We start from the raw sequence: 22,848 nt of genomic DNA on the forward strand, positions 1-22,848 counted from the left end.
TAATTTTATCGATATGCTATCTCAGCTATAGCAAAATTTTTTTCTGCACTGTATCTATTGTATATTATCTCTTGCATTTGACATCTTCACAGATGTCTGCATCATCTGTGGTAATGCCACAAGTAATTCCACAAGTAAACTGGAAATGTTTGTTTTCAGAAAGGTCTGGAATCTAGTGTGGGCTTTGCTTCTGCCTCTTTCATGACTCTTAACACTATTTCTGCTGGACAAACTATACCATTGCGTATTTTCATTACCACTTTCATCAGATAATGTGTGCCAGTCTGCACCTTTGCCCTCTAGCAGTTTGCAGAAATTGTGCATCAGACTAGACAAAGTTTGTTTGCTTAAAGTAATTACCTCTTCCACTGCAGACTCTGACCCATTGTACCCAACGGCCATACAACCAACTTGGCCTGTTCAGAAAACTTTCGTCTTGTTTTTGTCATCTCAACCATACTGATACTTGAAAAAAGCTGCCCTGAAACTTGCACAGACCATCAAACTCATGAAGAATAATGCAGTTTTCAGATGATTTTATTTTTAGAAAACACGCAACAGGATTAGCCCATATTCATAGTTCTACTTAATTGCCACCATTTGTGGATGGTCAGTTGGCCCACTTTGGTTTTCAGTGTAGTCACCGGTTCCCTTGTGGATTAGACCTGAATTTTACCTCAAAGCTGTGCTCAAATTAACCTTCAGTCAACAAAACAGGAGGCCAAGAGACGCTTCCAGTTCTGTGCAGGCTATTCAGATTGACGTCAGTGGGAACTGCCCCTTTTTATGTCAAGAAGAATTGGGCTACAAATGTATGTCTGTGCATGTGCATGTGTACACATGTAATATCATAATGGAGACTTGCTGAATTACCCATTATTTTGGGAACATTAATGTTTCCTGGCACTGACAATAAGTGGATATAATTAGTAAAATTAGTCTGTGAATTATGGCTAGCCATATCTATAAATCAGGAGGTGAATAAAAATAATTCCATTAGCACAGAGGTGGCACCTGCTTTGAAACCTTTGCTTGTGTAATGAAAATATTTACAGTAATGTCCTAGCTGGTATTGTAACAGTCCATGCTTTTCCATGTGACTTGCTTGTAACAGCTACACAATATCAATAGAAAATCAATAACCTAATTTTATGATTAAGGAAAAAATGTTTTTATATATTAATGTGCAATGTACAACAGTTTACCTTTATCATCCCTACATTTAATGTAAGTGATAAATTAGTTTCTAATTAATATCTACAGATTTCTTAGTTAACTTTTAATAGATGTTTTCTATTGTCATACATAGTCCATTAAAGGCCAATTTTATTCTATCCTAAGAGCAAATAAACTAAAATCATATGAGATTATTGAGCTGGGAAACAAATTTATTCTTCTCATAACTTATCTCTGCTATTAATTCATCTTTAAGGTCAACTGCATTACTTCTGATTTTTCCTGTGCCTTGGACATTTTGTATTTTGTTAGCATTTGGGGGGAGGAGGGGTTGGCATTGGATATAGATTATTTTATGTAAAATAAGTTGAATGTTCATTCTTCCTTCACACTGCCCAACAAACTGATCCACTAGAACAGCACCTGGTGTGGTTTCATTGTGATGACTGTAATTCCTCTATCCATATTACTTCTCTGAGTGTCCGAGACTGTTGGTATTCACACTGATTTTTGCTGGACCCTGTGAAAATCTCCACAGGTGCTGATTAGAAATGCATTTGCTTTTTCTTAAAAGCATTTTCAGTAAAACAAAGTTTTTCCTCAAATTACAATTTTGCAGATTTCACTCAAATCAATTAGGTGCAAATCAGAGCAGAATTTAGGCCAGCTATCACTGAATATTGTGATTTTTAAGGCTTAAGTGGTACCTTGGGAATGCACTCTCTTTTCATTATGATCCTTAAATGTCTTTTTGTGAAATCACAGAGTTTTTAAACGGTCATTGTATACTTCTTTTTTTTCCACCAGGAAAAAATACACAACTTTTCGGTCAAAGTGTTGGAGACACGTAACAAAAAAATGCTACAATGATGAAGCTTGTCTTGAAACTTTAATCAAGGATGACATGCCCTGTTCTGCAAATGCTGATTGCAAAGCAGCCTACATTAGCAACTGGGGCACGATCCTGCGTGTGGAGTGTACCTGCCAGAATTTGCCTCCCATGGAGCAGTCTTTGTGCGAGCTCTTCCATCACATGCTTCACAGCAAATCCTGCTTCAGTGAGTTACGTGAGTAACACATAAAACTTTAAAGAATAGTTAGTTTTAAAGAGTATTAAAATGCTGACTTACACCAAATCTTTACTATATCTTTGCTGCCACTGATTTCAACAAGATTTAATCCAAATCAAAATACAAATTGCAGTTTTTTTAATCCAAATCAAAATACAAATTGCACATACAGTTTTTTCCTCTGGTTTGGGGAAATATTTATATTGCTAGTAAATCAATAAAATTGACTACATGTCTCATTACATGAATTTGCTGGAATAACAATAAAAGAATCATTTCTGGGGTCTATACTATTACGCAGATTAGAAAAGTCCAAAGCCTCATTGGCTTAATGTACTTCAGTACACTGCTCTTACAAATAATATGACACATTATGTTGTTTTCTCTTTCTTTTCTTCTTGGAGTCTAAATATTAGTATAGCTTACACACATTTAGCAACAGACTTCATTCCACAGAAAATAACTTCACCGATTTAAATAGGACCTCTCAAAGAGAAAGCTGCTGTGAATGGAGGCTTCAGGATTCGCCCTTCAGTAAAAACACTGGGGTTAACTCAGATGAAATGTATGTACTTCCTCAGAACCAGTAAAGCCTTTCATGTGCTAAATCAGCTACTTATTTTTGTGTCCTGGTTTCAGCTGGGATAGAGTTAATTTTCTTCCTAGTAGCTGGTATAGTGCTGTGTTTTGGATTTTAGTATGAGAATAATACTGATAACACACTGATGTTTTGGCTGTTGCTAAGTGGTGTTTACACTCGTCAAGGACTTTTCAGCTTCCCATGCTCTGCCAGGCACACAAGAAACTGGGAGGGGGCACAGCCAAGACAGCTGATCCAAACTGGCCAAAGGGCTATTCCATACCATGTGATGCCATGCTCAGTATATAAACTGGGGGCAGCTGGCTGGGGAGCAGCGATTGCTGCTCGGGGACTGGCTGGGCATTGGCCAGCGGGTGGTGAGCGGTTGTATCACTTAGGTTTTTTCCTGGGTTTTGTTCCTCTCTCGCTCTCTTGTTGCTTTCCTTCTCATTACAATTTATTGTTATTATTATTTTTGTTCCAATTATTAAACTGTTCTTATCTCAACCCACGAGTTTTCTTACTTCTGCTTTTCCGATTCTCCTGCATCCCACTGGAGGGGAAGGGTGAGGGAGCAGTTGTGTGGTGCTTAATTGCCAACTGGGGCTAAACCACATTTTGTTAAATGTATAGTCCTTGCCAAGTCTTTGTTTAAGAGAGAATTATTAGTGCAGTGAATGGCAATATGGGAGTAAATATTAATGTTTTAGTCTGAATCAGGAGTGTGCCTTCAAAGCAAATCCCCTATTTTTCCCCACTTATTGTGCTGTGGGTCACATCACAGGGTGGTTCCATATCACAGGGTGGTTCCTGTTTTCCTGCAGCCTAAAACTGAACCTGAAGGTTCATCTGCCACCTCTGCAACGCTCCAGCAACATCCAGGCATGCAATCCATGGACCAGATTAAAGACCAAAGTACCCTCTTCTCCTCAAATCTCTGATCTATCACACCAGCTATTTTGCTATATAAATCCTCTTAGGATATACTACTTGCTAGTGCATCATTCATACCCTATGCCAGTCATCTTCTATATGTAATTATATATATTCTCAACCTAGCTTGGGAGAGGTAACTATATCTAAAGATTTCAATGAAAAGCAATGACTATTTCATAGTTCCATCTGATGGACTGTCTTTTAAAAACATGTATTAATTGCATGCATGCATTTCATTGAATGAATTAACTAATTTTTTTCCTTTTAGCAGCCAAAATGTTACCACTGATAAGGGTGTAATTTTTTTCTTGTCACTCAAAGTCTGCCCAGAAATTAAAATCAAGTTGCTGAAACACTGCCCTTAAGTTTAGTTAATCACTACTAAAATTCACACTCCGAGAAAAGATTAAAAATCATATCACAACTCTCCTGGAAAAGTGATACCATAACACACTTAGATTTGAGACTACTGGCGGTGATTTTGCTGATTAATGTTATTTATTTGTTTGCTTGCTCTATGGCTGCATTTAATGGTCCAAATGAGTGATCACATCATTGTGTTAGTTATTCTTTACCTACAAAGCAAAAAGATGACCCTCATGTCATAATAATCAAATAATTGCTTATGAGCTTTTGCCATTCCCTGAAGCAGTCTCAGGTTAATTTTTTTTTTTTGTGATGGAAACTTCCCTAACCTAATTGAGACTGAAGAACAGAAGCTTGCTTGCTCCTGTGGTGCAACGAATTCCTGCTAGTTAAAAAAAAACAGTCTGGGGATCCAGGGCCTTTGGCTGAGTAAAGGATTGACACCTACTCTACAGAACATTTGCAGAGTCTTGCAAATCTTGCTTTTGTTTTTTCTAGATGTGTAGTTGTAATGCAGTTAAACTGAAGAGAGAGATGATTATGAGTTTGATTGTAAGGCACAGTGTTAAATGCCGTTATCTGCATGGCAGTTCAGAGACGTGGAGTGAGTGCTCTGTTGCAGACCTCATCCAACTCCTTCTGCTAACTCATTCATCTGGCCTGGGTGTGAACTTTGGATAACTTTCACTCTTACAGCGCTGATGATCTTTAATGTTGAAGTCTTTCTGAATAGGCAAATACCTACAAATCCTACTCTTCTATCACACTGCCTTGCTACAAGTGTTTGCTCTTGGGGCTGTGGTTACAGGATTAAAGCTTGCTGCAGACCCAGTAAAATGCAAGAACTGTGAGTAACTGGTTGCTATATGAGACAGAAGCACAACGTGGATCGCTGCCAATGTAGGATCAGTGTCACAACAGGAATAAGCAAAAATGCCAGTGACAGAAAGTAAAAAGTTAAGTTTCCAAAATATTTTAATTCTGGGTTGTACTTTTGGACCTCACAGAAAAAATACATTACAAGGAGATTTAGTCCATTGCTATTTTGACAATGTTCCAGCCTGTAAACATGAGCTTTGTCATATTGTTTTAATTCCTCTAGGGAATAAAAATTTCTCAGTTTACAGTTCACATGGGTGACCATGCATGGTCTTGTATGGCTTAGCCTCTTGCTCTGTAAACTAGTCTACTTAGGTAAACCTTTTATTTTTCATTTCAACAGAAGATGTCTATTTTCAGATGCACTCATGAAATTATGCCCCCTAAGAGGACAGGCCTTTGTGAAAGAGTTGATTTACTTCAAACTACTACCCTTTTCTTATCACTTCTATATTGGTTTGGTGGGCCCAATTCTTTTGGTGGGCCTATTTCTAAAATAGTTTATGTGAAAAGAGAATTTAAGCTATTTTGAGGCAGAGAATATTTTTAAAGCATGCTTGTCCCCCATAAGACAAACTACAGAGGAGGTTTAACTGAGATGTCAAAGGAAGAACTGTCATTCACTCATTCACTTTGTTCATCGAGTATCAGTAAACAATATTTTTAAACAGCTGCCTTTATAAAATCTGTGACTCTTATCAAAACACCAAACAACAATACTCACTTAAATTATTATTTTAAAATAATATTTTGAATGGATATTTTCTTTCCAATATTCAGGTCAAATTTCCATTAAGAAGAAAAGTTTTCATTGGGTAAATACAGAAATGCCAGGAGAAAAGCTTTCCAGAGCACAGCTCCATTCTTCTTCAATTAATGGTGAGTTTGGGCAAACCACTCCCTGATTTTAATAGAAGTACTCTTGAAATTTCCCTCGTGTATGATACGGAAGATGAAAGGTTGAGTCCCTTGGGTGAGTTCAGGTAAGTGAGCTCTACCTGTTGCTCCCCCATTAAACATAATGTGGAAAAATCTCTCTACCTGTTTGGCTTATCTTATATAACCACAAAATAAAGATAATGAGACTGAACCAATTTCTCTTATAAGTGGTTTTGAAATAGATGTCTCACAATCACTGTATTATGATTGGGGAAAATTAAGCTATTAAGCCCGCCAGAGTCTGACTCTCCGTACAGTCATTAGAGAGTAGTAGTCATAATGTGTAATACAAATTATTAGCTTTGATGTCACACCTACTTCTCTCCTATCTCTCTTGACTTTTTGTGCCATAGTAGTTACAAAAACAAAATTAGGAAGCCACAGTAAGTGGTCTGAGAAGGGGCTTGTTTTACACTCCATCAAACTTCACCTTCTCATGCAACACAAGGGCACGCAATGGCGGATCATGGTATCCCATGGCTGAAGAGCTGCATCAGGTTTTATTTCCATGCATTTACAGTAAGCAATTAAGTGACATAAAGTTAAAGGATTGAATTATTGAATTAATATACAAATTTTCTCATGGTTGAAATAATATTAATTTTATATTTCCTTTTGAAGGACCCAATTACAGACTGAGAACACTAAAGACCTTAATGCACAAATATTGATTGTAATGAGAATGACCTGTTCTACCTTGCATGGGGCAGATCACAATACTCCCAACATTAGTACGAATTAGATCCCAGAACTGTTCATACTGAACACCTTTAAAAGTGAAAAAATAATTCAAGCTCTGCATGCAGTACAAAATGAAGGGACTTCTATCATCTTCATCCTTCAACTATTGCTGAAGTGGGCAACCTGGGAAGTATAAAAATAGATTCATGGGAATGGGATTCCTGAGACCTGTATGTGAATAAAGCATTCAGCTGTAATTTTAGCATTAAGAGTCACGCATGTCATCCAAGTGCTCTGTGTAGCCAGAGAAGAAAGTCAGGGACCCTCAGAGGAAGACCAATCCCACCTGTTCAGACTGTCTTTGCTGGAAGTGTTGGCTTCTCTTTGCCAACTACAGAGGGAGCCTGAATCTCTAGCTGGAACGAGACTCTAGCAGTGAAATAATGCAAGTTATAATGCAAGAAATCCTGCTCTAAGTAAGAAAATGTAAAATGTGAGATATTTCACCCCTGTGACTAGTTCTAACTGCAGACCCTTTCAGTGGGTAAAATGAATTATACATTTCCCTCAGAGATTCAGATAAATGTTTGCAAAAAGCAGCCTGCACCCAGTTAATTCTGTTCCCATTGAAGTCTGAAAACTTTCCAAAAACCTGTCCTTGAACTCTTAACAGAATTTTGGATGGCCTTAGCAAAATAAAAAGAATGCTGACCAGCCTAAACCATACAATAAAATATTCCTTCGATTGGAGCTGTGATGTACACTAGACGGGAACTCTCTAAGCTATAAATGTCTCATAGGAAGCCAGGTCAAGGAGAAGAGTCTGATTCAGGATATCTACCTGATGATAAAAACCATATTGCAAATTGTTTCATAAATCCCACTGCCAAAAATCTAACCCAGTATCCTACATTCATATGCTAGTAAATGTGCATTACTCAGGCTGCAAAGGGAGCTATCATCTTTACAAAATATTTTTCTTTACTGAAATCAAATCCCAGGAAGAATCCCAGGGTGCAGAGGCAAAATGGTTAAGTTGTCAAATATGGCCTTTTTTGTGTGTGAAGATATTTGAAGATATTCACTTCTTGGCTATTTTCTGTTTGGAAAGCAGGAGATACAATTTGCTGATGTCTCGTCCCTACATCAAGATCTCAGAAGAATCCTTTAGTTAGCTTGTCATTGAAAGATACAAGGATGTTTTTCACCAATTCAAACTAATGACCGTCTACAGATGAACATGCTTAGAAGAAACTCAATATTTCTTCAACTTCTTCTTGATTTTGTATTTCAAAAAAACACTTACTGTTCAAAAAACAGTAAGATTTCTCCATTCTATTCAGTGGCATTGCAAATCATGCCATTGGATAAGGTTGGTTTTAATAAAAGGAGTCTTTCATAATAAATAATAAATCTAAACATATATACATATATTCATATATATTTGCAAATAAATATAACCCTGTTCAGTTGGAAGAATATTATTCCAGCTTTTGGTGTAACCATATGATAACAGGATTGTGTAAAAATCTTGACTGGATTTACACTCATTCACTTACCCAGGAGGGTACAGGCCAACCCAGTCGTCTGTGGCCTGATACAACCCTGTTAACAAGATGTGATGTGGCAGAGTCCTAACCATGTAAAAGTTAATGAGACTTTTGCTGTGAGCTTAGATAGGGCCAGAATTTTATGTCCTTTTGGAAACAACATCAAAAAGTGATAAATCAAACAAAAATTATCCAAACTTCAAAAATGTTGTTATTGCCTACCTAGTTATGCGCTTTCAGCCTGGTTTTTATTTTCTCCTATGCAAATTATCTTCAGGATTTTACAGATCCACATAATTTAAAAGATTGCTTCCCACACTTTAATTTGAAAACTGATTCATGTGTGAAGATAAGCATTTACTTTCATCAGCATAGAGCTTTGCAGCTAAAGTATTTTTGGAAGAGAAAGCTAGAAATACAGAACTCTTATCCTGTTCTTGTGAGATACAATAAAATTGGGCTTGACCCAAAACTGTTGAAATTAATCTCATTTCATCTTAAATTGTAGAGTTATCTTATATTTCCTACTGAGGAGTTTTGCTGTGCTGAGAATCTAGATAAACAAGTAATTGGCAGGGTTTATCTATAATTATACCAGCTGCTGTGGGAACTGAGATTAGTTCAGCTCCAGCAACTTTAATTTGTAAAGTATGAAACATTGTCAATCTGATTGCTTTATAAATGCAGAAAAAAGCCTGTGACAAGCTGCAGGTAGCCAAGAAACCTCTGAGCACCAGCCAGAATTAATCTATCCAATGAATATTCACAGCCATTTCACTATGTGTACATAAGCAGGTAGACTTACACAAGAGTGTAATCCCACTAATTGTTCCAGTTGCTGAGCTCTCAGCTATCCTCTACCGAACTTCATCACTGGAAATGTCCATGTGTCTATGTAGACAGCTCCAGCTACTGCTTCAATGGTACCTGCAGCCCCAGTCATGTCCCTGAGGTTTGCAGCCCATCCTAAGAAGGGCAAGACATGCATCACGCAGCTGCGGTGGCCCTGCTATAGACCTGCCCTGGGGTGAGAAGGCCCATGAGCTTCTCATGACTACAGGCCATCTCCACAGGACAGAGCAGCCCCCCAAGCACCTGGCAGCCCTTCCCCTTGCAATGGAAATGACTGCTCTCCACTTGTGTCGATTCACTCTCTGCAGGACTGAGCTGGAAACATCTCATATTTTAGATGCCTCCTATTATAAGTCTTCAGACACCACGTGTGCCTTGCTTTCTCCATGGTACATGCAGATATTTGTATCCCTTTCTCCATCTAGTCAGAGAACCCAAACCAGGTTTGCTCTTCTGCGTCTCAGTCAGTTAAGAGAAGTACTGAAATAGGGACAGCTTTTTCTTAGAAGAGTAATGACATAGGCACATTATGTACACTACATTTTTTACCGTTTCTGCTAAGAATAGGAAATTATTCTAACTTTTAATCATGTCTTTAATGCTTGTGATGGATCTATCTGCTCTCCAGAGCAGGTTGGACAGTTGGACTTGACTATCTTAAAGGTCTTTTCCAACCTAAATGATTCTGTGATTCTATGATTCCAGTGAACTGTGAATGGGCACATAGCACGAGAGCTAAGGTTGTTTATTGATCCATAACTACAAATGTGCCTAATTTCAGTTAGTGTTTTTATTGTTCGTTTAAGGCACTGTTTTTTAAGCCTTAACTTGTTGTTAGTTAGATCATGTTCAGATGATCGATACCATGTATACAGAGATCAAAATGGGATAATACAGCCTGTTATGTCATACAGGAATTGAAATGTGGATTCTGGTAGTTTTCATGGACAAGATTCGGGATGAACAGAGCCAAAATTTCACATCTATATTTCTTAACTTCCCTAGCACTATTTCACATTTCAAGAACTGATTGGATATAGATTAATAGTAAAAATTTCTATTAAATATCCTGTGGATTTTTAAAGAAGAGCAGAGTGCCTATCAAGAAACACACAGCCCAGCAACATTTTTCAGGGAAGAAGAATAAGCACATTCAAGTAGTTAAACCACAAGGAATATATAAAATGAAGAATTAGCTCTTCAGCCACAAAATTATGCCCTCTCCTAGCCTTACAAATTCCCTCACTTCTCAGAAGGTAGGAGAAATTATATAGCTTCTAGCATGATCTCATCATTAACATCTTTCTTGTGTTCCCCATAGAACTGAAAATGTTATAATTAACATCACTTTTACCAGCAATTACCTCACCAAAAACATAGCATTTTATAAGATTTTGACAAAAAATAGAACATTTTGATTTCATTTGATCATGTCAGAGCGTTTTGTTTTATCAAAATGAAGCACTTTTTTCAACTTTTTAAAGAAAAACATTACAATGTTTTGGTGAAAGTATATTAGCCCATTTTTAACCATCCATGACTGTTGCTCCTAATAATTTTCCTAGTCTTGTGGTAAGTGGTGTACTTTAAAAACTTCTATTTGCCTTAAATATGCATGAACCTCACTTTCCACTTCAAAAAAGTAGGAAACTTTTGCCCCTACAACTGCTACTGTGATTGTAGAAAGTTTTAAAAAATGACTGAGTGTACAACTAAGATTCAGAAACTGCAAAAAAAGCCTAACAATTATTCTTTTCCTAGAACTCATCATCTTAAAGAAATTTTGTAACTTGAGAGGAAGGCCCACTGCTGATCTATTTTTTAATGTATGATACTAGCAGTCCTCCACTGAGACTAAGACAGACCTCGCGCCTCTTCCTTCAAAAATTCACCACATTAAATATCTTTCAGTAGCTTGCTGCATTAAGTAGTATGTTCATTCTGTGCAACTTGTGATGGTTCAATCATTGCTTTCATTTTTCTTTTATTAGAAAACTTAGCTTTTGGATCATTTTTTGAGAAAAAGTGAGTGTCATCCTGCAATAAAAACCAGGCAGGTCCAAACCCCTGCTCAGCTCTTGCCCATTGCTTGCCTCATTGTAGAATATATATTCACTCTCTCTTACTGGAGCTGCCCCAGTATCCATACCACCTGTGTTTGTATTACACTATATGCTACATCCATTGCATGTATGTAGTGTATACAGAAATATCTCATTTAGGGTCTGTGTGTGAATATGCACATACAAACACATAGAACTGATGCACAATAACTGATAACTGATTCAGAGACCAGAATTTGGCCTTCTTGCAGCCCAGATAAGTGACTCGGTGATGGGGCCAGGACTCCATGTCTTCCTCAGTGAATGTTTCACTACGTAAGGTGGAGCAGCTTGGGAACAGCTAAGGCCCTCTGCATTTGAGTTCCTATATAAACAAAACCTATTTAATTGTATAAACATGACAGAATCATTGCAACAGGAGAGTAACAGAAAGGTCTCATGTTTTATGCTTACGGCTCTGGATTTGGGTCCTCTTGTCAAGTCATCTAACCTCCGCACCTCTCCATCCCAGGTTCAGAGCTTATGTTACATTCTCAAGTGAAACTTTTCCTTCAGAATATTTGATCAAAACTGATTGATTCATTCCTCCAGGAAAAATAAGTTTCTCCTCATTTGGAAAACAAAAGTTGAAACAACTCCCAGTTTTTCAACAGTTGGAATTTTTAGCACATAAGTTGCCTAAGTGACTTGTTGGTGAGAAGCCTAAGAGAAAGAGGAAGCTCCACGGGCACGGGGCCCAGAAACACAGTTTTAGATCCCATTTTACATTAATTTGATTCTAGATCAAGTATTGCTGCACACTGCAATTATGGTAATATGTGAAAAAGGAAAAGAGATCTAGCAGGTAAGTAAGACCCAGGTCTCTTCTGATAGACAGAATAAAATTAACAACTTAAAATCAATAGGGAGAATACTCCAAAACACAAATAAGAGTAGCAAGCTGTTCTCCTGGAATAGAGTAAAAGGTAGTGTTACACATATGAAGTGCTATTGGAGCTGGAGTCCGAAAATGATTTTGCACCAACTGGTGAAGGAAGAGTAATTCCTACCATTGGCATACCATCTAGGTCTTTTTCCTCCTTTTAATTACTGATGTCAGATGTAAGATTTAGCTTACATATGTATGCATTCCAATTCAGATCTCAAATCTGATTCTTATTACTGAAGAAGTAAATATTTCATGTCTGTTTTCTGTTTTTTACTTATAGGTGAAACAGTCTACATTATTGCCTATTCCTCCTGCATAGTTCTCATCCTAGGAATAGTCCTGTTGACTCTCCTAAAGATCAGGTAATTTGATAGGGATATTAATCATTGGTTCTAGGAAATTGGAAAAGCAGAAAATAAAATGTTTTGACTTAGTTAAGAGGTTGGCACTGCGATTGTCTTTAAAAACAGTCCAGCATGCCCCAGTGATGGAAAGAACTGACATTGCGGGTGTCAGCAGGGAGGAGTGAAATACGATGCACATCTACAATGCCGTCCATTCATGCAGAGATCCCAGGCTTCAGGAGGTTTCATTTCCTGTCCCATGGCAGGGGAAGGTGAAATCTGAATTCAAAAATTCTGCGAGGCTACCTTCCTAGCCCTGTAGCAGGCAGAGGTAATGCAGAAAGGAAATGAGAATATTCAGCATTATAACATATTTAGAAACCGAACTGTGAATGCTGCTATTGTAGTTAATATTCTTGCCAAATGCCATTTTCGCTGATAGGATTCTGTAAACATTCCCCCACACACAATCTGAGAAACTGCCCATACACCAATGCTTGGTAAGAAAACAGAAATGTGCATTCACTTAGTCAAATGAACATGGCTTTTTCTTAAATGATACATTTTCTTGGACCAAATTAAATGGCCAGATTTCAAGAATTACACTGTCAGATGATAGGTAACAGAACATGATGTAGCAGGAGCTATATATAGTGGGAGGGATATTGAGTCAAATTTCATTATTAAATTCAGAGGCAGATCAAAGAGGAATCATGCAGAAAAATGCAAAAGGCAAGTCAAGGATATATGGGAACAGAGGCTTTCTCTTTAGGTTTGCAGTTACAGGAATATCAGCATATAAATAAAACTCAGATTTAAAGAATACAGGGGATGGAAGAAAGACCAGTACATTAATAACAGTGAAGGGAATTATTTTATACCACAGTGTTCATCATAAAAAGAGGGGAATTTTGCCACTGATTTCAATTAAGACAAAGTTCAAACTAAAAGCTGTATAGTTTATTGTTAAATACATACACATTCTTTGTTTTCAGAGCCTGCAGAACAAAACATGAGTCAAGAAGTCCCTCGCCAGACCATTCTTCTGAAACATTTATGGTCCATTATAAAAGTCACAGATGAACTACTCTGTTGCTTATGCTTTTTAAGGCTATTCTTGAAAGCCAGCCTGTTGTACATATGCGATAATAAAATATATATTAGGAAAACTACTATAAATTATGGAATTTTGTAGTTGAGCATACAAAAGATTTTTACATTTATTAACACATATTAAACCTTTCACAAGCCAAAAAAAAGTAGAACTTTACTCTCTCTCGATCGCATAGATTCACAGATCTGTCCTGAGCTGCACATTTCCTACGTCTGTAGATGCACATGACAATGGTATAAATGCTGTATCAGCAAAAATCTGCCTAGCAGTGGCAATCTTTGAAACCCACCCTTCTGATCTGAACTCATCTGGCAGAAAGGAAAAAAATCCACTCAGAAACATTTTAGAGAGCTGTTAAAAAGTACATATGTGGTAGTTTTGTACACTAGGTTCCCAAGTACCTAATGCTATATTTGTAAGGCAGCACTCACAGGTAGGATGCCTGTAGCATGATGGTGGAGCACGTGGTGGGGTAGGAGGAGACCAGGATTACAACCATTTTCAGTATGAAAGGAATTAAACTCTGACTATCTGAGCTTTTACTCCAGTATGTTGTTGCTGAAACTGGTTATTCTTTCTCCTCCTTCAAGAAGAAGGTGAGCCTTTCCAATTCGAGTACAGTAATTTTAGAAAGCATTTTGTGGTCTGAATGCCCTGTGGAGAGAGCCACTTGCCTGGGGCTGAAGTGAAGTGCGTACTTCTTGAGACAGAAGTGACGACCCATCTCATCATCTGTGTTTCCTATTCGTTGTCTCTAGGCAATACCAAAGTGCCTAATTCTCCCCGTGCCCTGTACTGGGAGTCATGGTCCCTAACACACCACTCCAGATCCCACTTTCTGGCTATGAGTTCTGGATTTCTCCCCGTAGCTGAGTTGTTTGGCTAGATTTAGGCTTCTATTTATTAGCAATTGGTTGTCTTTGTTATACCTTTGTAACAAACTGGTTCTGGTCAGCACAGAATAATGGACTAGTATTTCTTATACAACTGTTACCGTAAGTAGCATATGTATTGTCTTGTTATGATAGCATCTGATGAATGAATTTTATTTTGAATTTGATTAATTTGAATTTTGTCTGAATTCCCACTAAACGTAACTCACACAACAAGCAGCATCAGGAATGAAATACAGGTTCCACTGAATTCAGTTCCCGTTTTGGCCATGACTTATTCAGATCTAGGGCTAGAAATTTATGGTGTGATCAGAAGAGCAGGAATCTCTGCTCTTCAATGTGACTTTTGCTTCTGGCTTTCGTGCTTGTGAAATGATTCAGTGTGTGAGCAAAGTCTTAGTTGTGCAATTCTATTGGGGAGAGATTAGAGCTTTTTAACAATTATTACAACATGCATTTCCTCTTTCTTTAGGATCTGCATAAAAACAAAAATTCATTCTTGTTTTGCAATCAAATACTCTCTCATTACTAATCAGCCTTTGGACAAAAATAGAACAGAAAGTGGAAAGTTGGTTAGTTTGTTAATCAAAACAATCTCCTTTATCAGTCCAGCAATTCGCAGCATTTAGTTTACCTCCCATCATGTAGGTATTTTGAAAGAAGTATATTAATATTCTTCATCTTAAAACCATAAAGAGGAAAAAGTTCAAACTGAAAATACTGCTGAGAATATGTTCTCATCAGTGTTGGATAAAAACATTTCTTTATATAGGAAATATACTTATGAAGTGAACCCTGTGTTGGTTTTCAGTCTGACTTTGAGAAACAATGATGCAATGCTGAACCCTCTGTGTCACAAAATTTGAAGAAATCCATTTATATTCTGATTTAACTATACCTCAATGATAAAATCTTCTCTTGCAACTTTCTGTCTTATAAACTTTTTGTTTTCTTATTATCTTATATTTGGAGGCTAGAAACTCTCCTCGTATATGTGCTTAGACACACACACACACAAGTAGGTAAAATGTATTTGAAGTGGAAGGTAAGTATGTGAGTTACTCTGAAAGACAGCAAGATATTTAGTGGCTATTGTGTTGCTTCTGTAATTTTACAGGCTGTCTTCATCAGGGCTGACTTGAATGCTTAATGGAAAAGTACATTTCCTCCATTATACATGTAAAATGTATTCTTTTGATTTATATTTCCTAGTGACACTGGATTTTGTCAAATTGTATCTAGGCATTAATTATTAAATAAAGGAATTTCTGCTGGGATTATCTGTATTCAGGTGATCATGATGAGACTCTAACTGCTTCATGAACAGTTTCGTGATGGAAGAAGAAGTAGTATCTTTGTAACAGTCTCATCATTAAAATGTTTTCCTCTGAAGTGAGACATCTGCACTAATTCCCAGCTGAGGAAAATTAAGTCTCACTGATGACTTGGGATTCCCAGGACATAGGTCATTTTGGGTAAGGACGTGATGTTCATCCCCCTTCCATTGGAGCTAGGACATCGCAGAGTGAAGAAATGAAGACTGATTGGGCTAGAGGGAGAAAGCATAAATTTTAGCCTTACAACACTCTCATCTGAAAGGGGGCATTCTGGGTTCCAGCTTTTTCTTTCAAGATTGTTTGTGCAGTTCATCCAAAGATTGTTTCAAATTAAATGTATAAAGAGTTTTTGAGACAAATACGCAGGACTAGCTGTTACTTACGCAGTATTGAAGCTACAAAGCTGTAAAGTCCAAGTCTCCACTTCTCCTGGCTTGCCACAGTGAGTCTTGAATTCTTCAAAAGGAAGATTTTGCTCAGTCATCTCACCTGTTTGTGAGGTGAGAGAATGGGCTGCTTGGAGAGACAGGCGTGGACTCAGCCTTTTCAGGCTCTTGTGGGATTTGCATCCCGGTACTCTGAGCTAGATGCCAGATCAAGCTAGTAACACAGAACATGGATGGAAGCAGCACCAACATCATCCCCAAGATGGTGCCTTAAAAGAGTGAACACCATTCAGCTCTTTCAAAAAAATTACTGTGGGTGTCTTTCCACCAGGGAAAATACTTGGATTGAAGCTGGTGAAGGTAACTGTCTGCACTTCATGTTCAGGCACTTCAATGGTAGCATGGGGTAAGGAATTTTACTGTTGACTTTTCCAAGAAAGTTTCCTGATCGACATGCTGATGTTTCAGACCACATGCTGAAGTCATTCAGTCTCCCATGAAGTGTGTAGGGGGTCTTAGACATCACTTAGAGGGCACAGATTTCTACTCTGTAGTGGAACATCTGAAGTTAGATAATGCCTCATTGAATTTTTCAACTCCTACCTCTGTTCCTGGCTGTAGCTTTTAATGTTTAGTTAATGGACGGAAGAAATGTTTCCCTAGTAACTTAGAAGAGATTTGTCAGCTATAAAAGCACACAGGAAAACTGATAAAAAGGTAATCCTAAGAAAATGCACTCCAAATGGATTACAAGGTAACAAAGTCAACAGAGGCGTACATGTCAGAGTGACAGCTTGTATTTACTAATGCCGAATGTGTGAGCTGGTTAGTCAGAGGTGCTGAATCTGGCGTAATACATGAGCATATCAGTTTCAATAAACACTGAGATGGATTTTATTTCAGCTTTAACACCACATATTGCAAAATCACAAATGCATTTAACCAAGAGGGTACATGACAATTCCTTAACAAACATATCATCTCTTTGACATTAGTTTCAAAGGACTAAGTTGACTTTGGCTGTAGTCCTTTTGCCTGCTGTGTTATTGCAGCAATGAAGATCAACACTGCATTACAGCAGGACTGTAGAGAAAAATAATCTTCAAAAATATAACATAACAAAAGAAAAGCATTGATCAGCAAGTCAAGAACTGGAAAGCAAGTGTTTTTCATTCAGTTCTCCAGACTGATTCTTCTGTGTAGTCAGTTCTTTAGACATTTCACAATCATAAAGAGAACTTAAGGCAGTCTGAGAAATCATACAAAAATTCAATGGCAGAGAATCCTCATTTTCAGGTATCACAGTAACTAAACAATATTTCTACCCCTTAAAAATAACTCTGTGAAAAAATAGGCAGATCTTATACATTCACACTAACTCTTTGGAAAAGTATTATTTCATTGCAACAGTGCTGATCCCAAACATAGGAATTTTACCTCACAGACTTGCAGTCTTCATTTTTGACTCCTTATTACAATAATAAAAGTTTTATGAACTGAAATGATGCTATTAAGAAAGGAAAATTAGCCAAAGCCTCTCTGGACTTATTCACAAGACCAGAATATTCACTTCTTATTTCCATAAACTCTGATTATACATGAAAATGAAACATTAAAGTTCTGGTCCAGAGCCAAGTTGCCCTAACCCATAAAAGTTTAAACTACAAAGCAAGCTGCCGCTGGAAGACATTAGCACTATCCATGTACGGGATCCATGTCATTGCTGTCTTATGAAAGGCACTGAAGAACAATTATGCCCATAACTAATGGAACTGATCAACTTCTCCAAAAAAGCACACCAGCCGTGCCTTTAGAACAACGTATTATCTTGAGCAGCCAAAGAAGCTGGTATTTGACTTTCTATTGCCAACAACATGGGAAAAATAAAAACTACTATGAAAGTATTAAAGAAAATTCCAGCAACATGACATTGGTCAGCTGTTGAAACTTTACAAGTTCAGACCATGACACAGACCAAAGACTGCCCTGGGAACTCCAGTTTACATACTCCATGGCCCTGGCACAAGTAAGATGATTTCCTTGTTGTTCTGTGAGATCTCTGCAGTGACTTTGATACAGTGAGCTACAGAAGAAAGCACAGAAGTAAATATCTTGGTACGTCTAATTTGTCTCTGATAAGACTGGGAGAGGGCAGTCAATAACTACTTCTTCCCTCCTGCATGCTCTCAGAGTTTACACTATGCCCTTTTCAGCATTTAGAGGACCATCAGCAAAACAGACAGCGAAACAGCATGTCCCCACATTCCAGCAGTGTGATCATGATATTCAGCACTCTGTTGCTTTTGCTGGATACGTTTCACCAAATATATATATATATATATATACATATTTATATGTAATTTTTATAATGACATAGAAATAAGAACACCTGCTCATGAAAGCCAAACACCTGGATGCAAGCCTTCTGCAGACAGAGGGTTACTTCAGGGTGAAGTGACAGCAATGTACTCAGTGGGGGACACCGATAGGGTCTAAAAGAGCAGGCACCATTAGCGACAGGTCACTCTGAATATAAGCATAAAGATTTAGGAAGTCAGAAGCACTGGAGAGCAGTAGCACCATCCCATGACTTACAGTTCTTGCCATGTTTTTGAAGGGATGTAGTCTCAACTGCTTTATTATGTGCTGAACTCAAAGCTGCCTATGTGAGTGATGCACGCTCATGGTATAGCTACGGGACTAGCCCTTGATTTTAAGGGAAATATATGCCTATTTTGTGAAGCCAAAGATTAGGCGTTAAAATGCTCCACAGAATCAAAACAATGCCAGCCCAGGAAAGCAGAGCAGCAGCACTTTACGTGCCTAACAAATGTTAGTAGTGAGAACATGAGATGTCTCAGGATTCTCAGTCACACTACAAGTAAAGAAGGATTTTGTGGGGATTGCTCACCTGGACCCATAGGCCTAAATTCATCCCAGGTGGCACTTTTGGCACATAAATGTTGGGGTTTTTTTAATCTGGCTCTATGTTTCTTCCTCCCTTGTAACAATCCTGACAAACAATCCATTTGTCTGTGACCTCCACCCTGGCTTACTATAACTCACTATGTGGTTGAAGCTGAACGTGCGGGTAAAGCACGGGCTCCAGATGTGACTGCTCATCTTTTCCAATGCTCACATCATTATAGAATAACAGACTTGCATTTAAGGCTCTCCACAAGCTCCCAAGTAGTTTCTAAAACAGACCAAATAAAGAACCAAGGCATTTTAGGTTGTTCATCCCTGTGATTTAATAGGTACCCTGTTGCAGTGCCTAGGGACTGTTAGGAGCCTCAGAATTGCAAACTGGACAGCCCAGATGCTGCAAAGCCTAGGATGCACTATGCACAGAGGCATATCTGAAAACTCTTTCAGAGTGTAAAAGTCTCCTAGTGCCAAAGTTAGCAATCCTTCACGGTAGTTAGGAACATAGATGTCTAGAACTCTCAAAGAACTGAGCAGAGCTAGCTCTTTTATTCTATAGTCTATGTTCTACATAGGTATTTGGCAGGAGTAAATGGCATGTGAATTAGGGAGTCTTTAAGGATGTCAATTCCAGCACCTCATTTAGGCTTAACTACTAATTATTAGACTCAGTACAACCTAAGTACTGCTGCAGATTCCTCACTTCTTCATTGGATCTAATCTATTACAGAATTTTTAAATCTGTGACTGGTTCAAGACTTGGTTTCATTAAAGTTCGTGTTTTGATATATGAGCCGTAGTGGCTGCTAAATAACAAAGCCCCAGCTAAAACATGGGAAAATGAGGACAGATTATTTTCTGTGGTGATCCAACTATCCATCCAGAGCAGGCCAAGCAAAACAGGGTGTCTTTAAGAGTACTTTAAAGTCTTCTCACTAGATACTGCAGGAAGGGGTGCAATTTATTATTTTGCATTGATAGGCAAGGTATTTCCTGCCTTACCTAAACACATTTCTTTGCTTATTCTTTGATTCTTACCATGAGAAGAGTGAAACAATGTAGTTTATATTGGTTTTGACTATCATTACAGCATAAATAGGATAGAGGTTTTATATCAAGTTTCTAGCTTTGAGTTACCTGGCATGCAAAGTTTGACTTTCTTAAGCTGTGCCAATTCTAAACTACAGTACTGGCTAAAAGATCTCAGAAATGGTTCACTCTGGAATTGCAAAGGCAAGCTGAGACTTAGCTGTAACTTGGCAGAGTTGAGTTCCAGACAAAAATGATTCAGCCCTTTCTTTCTTTACATGTTGTCTTTCACTTTCTTTCATCTTACCTTTTTCCAACCTTTCACATTTTGGAGGAAAACAGAGAATATGGGAAAAGATCATAGTCCAGGGTTTTGGATTTTCATGGTAACAGGCTATTTTCAGAAAAAATGAAGGTTAAGTACACAGAGAATTACATAAGGATCCTACACAAACAACCAATAACAGTACTGATGTTTCAGACTGAAATAATGACAATATTTTCATAGTGCATTTGAACAGTTTATACATAGGATAAGGCTATTCTTTGAATTTTTCTGTTATTGATTTTAAAATGACAATGCAGTTCACTGGCATCTTGCTGAACTTAGACATTGAAAAGTACAGTATCACTATCAGTAGAGCACAAAGAAAAATTGTAAGTGGTTCCCTTCATGTAAGCTAGTCCAGCAGAATATTATTATCCTCAAAAATTCATGACTTATAAGTGTGAATGTCAATTATAGACTATAGAATAAAAAATCAAATTGTTCTATGAGACTTTGGACAAAAATTTAGCCCCTTCTACACTACTGCTACCCTGAATGATGGTTGAAAACCTTGCCAATTTTTAATTGCTTCATATAATTAGTTTTTAATACAGTTGATGAAAAAAAGCAACTACAACAAATTTAACATATGTAACAAATAAGGAAATTTGCATTAGATTTGGAGGATCTGGCAGACTGCCATTCATCACAAAGTCTTGGAACAAGATAAAGTCATCCATATACTTAACAGATGTTAAACAAAACAAAAATAAAAAAGTGCTATTGCTAAAAAATTCTTATGGTGAATTCAGATTTGGCTCCATGTTCATAACACAACTGACTTGACAAATGAAAAGTAAAGATTCAGATAAATAAAACACATAATAGAATGGCCACACACAGTGTGGGATCTCATAAACTACTGCAAATATTTGTACTGTTCTAAAAGTCATCTTGATTAAAAATTAACTATGTATTCGCTGCTTCTATTCAGTTTGCCTGAAAAGAACTAAAATTCAATTTAAAACGTGGTAAAATGTCCTGGTGTTTACACATTTTTCTCATCTGTAGAAGCACCAAGCAAAGGGTTCTGTACTACAGTCATTTATTTCTTACTGACAAATCAGACAATTCTTGACAAGACAGTACAGTACAGTAACTCTTCCCATAATAAAAAGTGATATATGGGTTCTATTTTGGTTCTTTGCTGAAATGGTTTTCTTATATTTGTTTTCTTGATACAAATGTTCTTGGACAAGGTAGATGACAAATGTAATTAAGCTGGAAAAAAAATCCATTTACTTGATAGTTCCAGTACTGAAGGAAGCTTGTGCAACCTTTGAGTTTGTTTTCTTGTTCAAAGCTGTACAGATGAAGTTTCCAGCTTCCATCACTGCATAAAGATTTACTCCCTAAAAAAGAGGTGGAAAATGTTAAGAATAACAAATGCACATGTTGAAAATGCTCAAACTCCAAGGTTTTTTGCTCCAGGGTCTAAGTTTTACAAACAAAGGACCTGATTCATGTCATAGGTCAGTAATGGAGATCAGTAGAGTTACAGTGATGTACACAATAATCACAGACTCCAAGTTGCTTGGAAGGTTCTACCACTTTGAGGGTGATTTCTTATCCTAACAGCAGTGGACTGAATACTCTAGCAATATACTTCAAACTCAAAAGAATCTGGGATAAAGAACTGGCATAACCTGAAGAAGCTGGAAGAAAAATATAGTGTCTACATATGTGCTGTACTTACTTATCACCCAACGCTAAGAAACTTCATGCTTATAAGTATCCCATTTGCAGCTCAGGAAAATGGACACACTTGTATTGGGAATTGAGCTCAGTGAGAAACAGGACCCTGCATTCTCTTGAATAAATAAAATCTCCTTCTTGAAGAAGTTCCTTTCAGTGTAAAATTACAATTTGCATTGCTAACACAACTGAGCAAAAAATTGCAGCTGCTTGATCTGCCCATGCTAAAAAAATGTTCCTTGAGCAATCAACTGTTTTTTAACTAACATAAGGTACATATCAGTGCTGCTTGATTGCTGAAATGGAATCAGATCACTGATCAAAGAGGAAAAAATACTGCATTATTAGTCTCCTGAATTACTCATGTATAGTAAAAATTTTAGAGTTCTATCATATAAGTGATGTAAGTACTTGCTCCAAAGATTGGAATTTAGAAGCCAGTAAAGTTCCTGTAGAAGGGATGCGAAAGGGGACTTAGAACTACCAATACACTGAGCAGTCATATAAAACGGGGAGAAGTGTGTCTCTCAATATTAAAGAGTACAAGATGTATTGCACCAGAAATACACTTTCATAACACTTATGGATTTATGCACTAAAGTTCAGACCAAGACCTGATTTAGATGCTTAATCCTTTAATTGGATCTAGCACTTATTTCCATGTTCTACAGTAAATTTTGCGTTTTTCACTCTTGGAATTGGCTAAAAATGTTAACGAGAATAGAAATCACTTCATGGAAATGTAATCAAAAATATTTTTAATTTGAAAAAAACTTT

At 37.4% G+C, this 22,848-nt stretch overlaps 2 protein-coding genes across 3 annotated transcripts in view; one reads left to right on the forward strand and one right to left on the reverse strand.

The window, feature by feature from the left end:
* GFRAL (GDNF family receptor alpha like) overlaps positions 1-13,447 on the forward strand; it is a 29,785-nt gene extending 16,338 nt beyond the window's left edge. The window contains exons 7-10 of the mRNA XM_072858076.1: positions 1,984-2,243; positions 5,788-5,886; positions 12,301-12,382; positions 13,360-13,447. Coding sequence (XP_072714177.1) covers positions 1,984-2,243; positions 5,788-5,886; positions 12,301-12,382; positions 13,360-13,447 — 529 coding nt within the window. The remainder of the gene's footprint in view (positions 1-1,983; positions 2,244-5,787; positions 5,887-12,300; positions 12,383-13,359) is intronic.
* Positions 13,448-16,991: 3,544 nt separating this feature from the next.
* Positions 16,992-22,848, reverse strand: part of HMGCLL1 (3-hydroxy-3-methylglutaryl-CoA lyase like 1) — an 85,707-nt gene continuing 79,850 nt past the window's right edge. For both annotated transcript variants that reach the window (XM_072855186.1, XM_072855187.1), the window contains one exon: positions 16,992-21,728. In XM_072855186.1, the coding sequence (XP_072711287.1) occupies positions 21,615-21,728 (114 nt within the window). In that variant the 3' untranslated portion in view covers positions 16,992-21,614. The remainder of the gene's footprint in view (positions 21,729-22,848) is intronic.

Source organism: Ciconia boyciana, chromosome 3 (genome assembly GCF_034638445.1).
Source record: "Ciconia boyciana chromosome 3, ASM3463844v1, whole genome shotgun sequence".
Classification (NCBI taxonomy): domain Eukaryota; kingdom Metazoa; phylum Chordata; class Aves; order Ciconiiformes; family Ciconiidae; genus Ciconia; species Ciconia boyciana.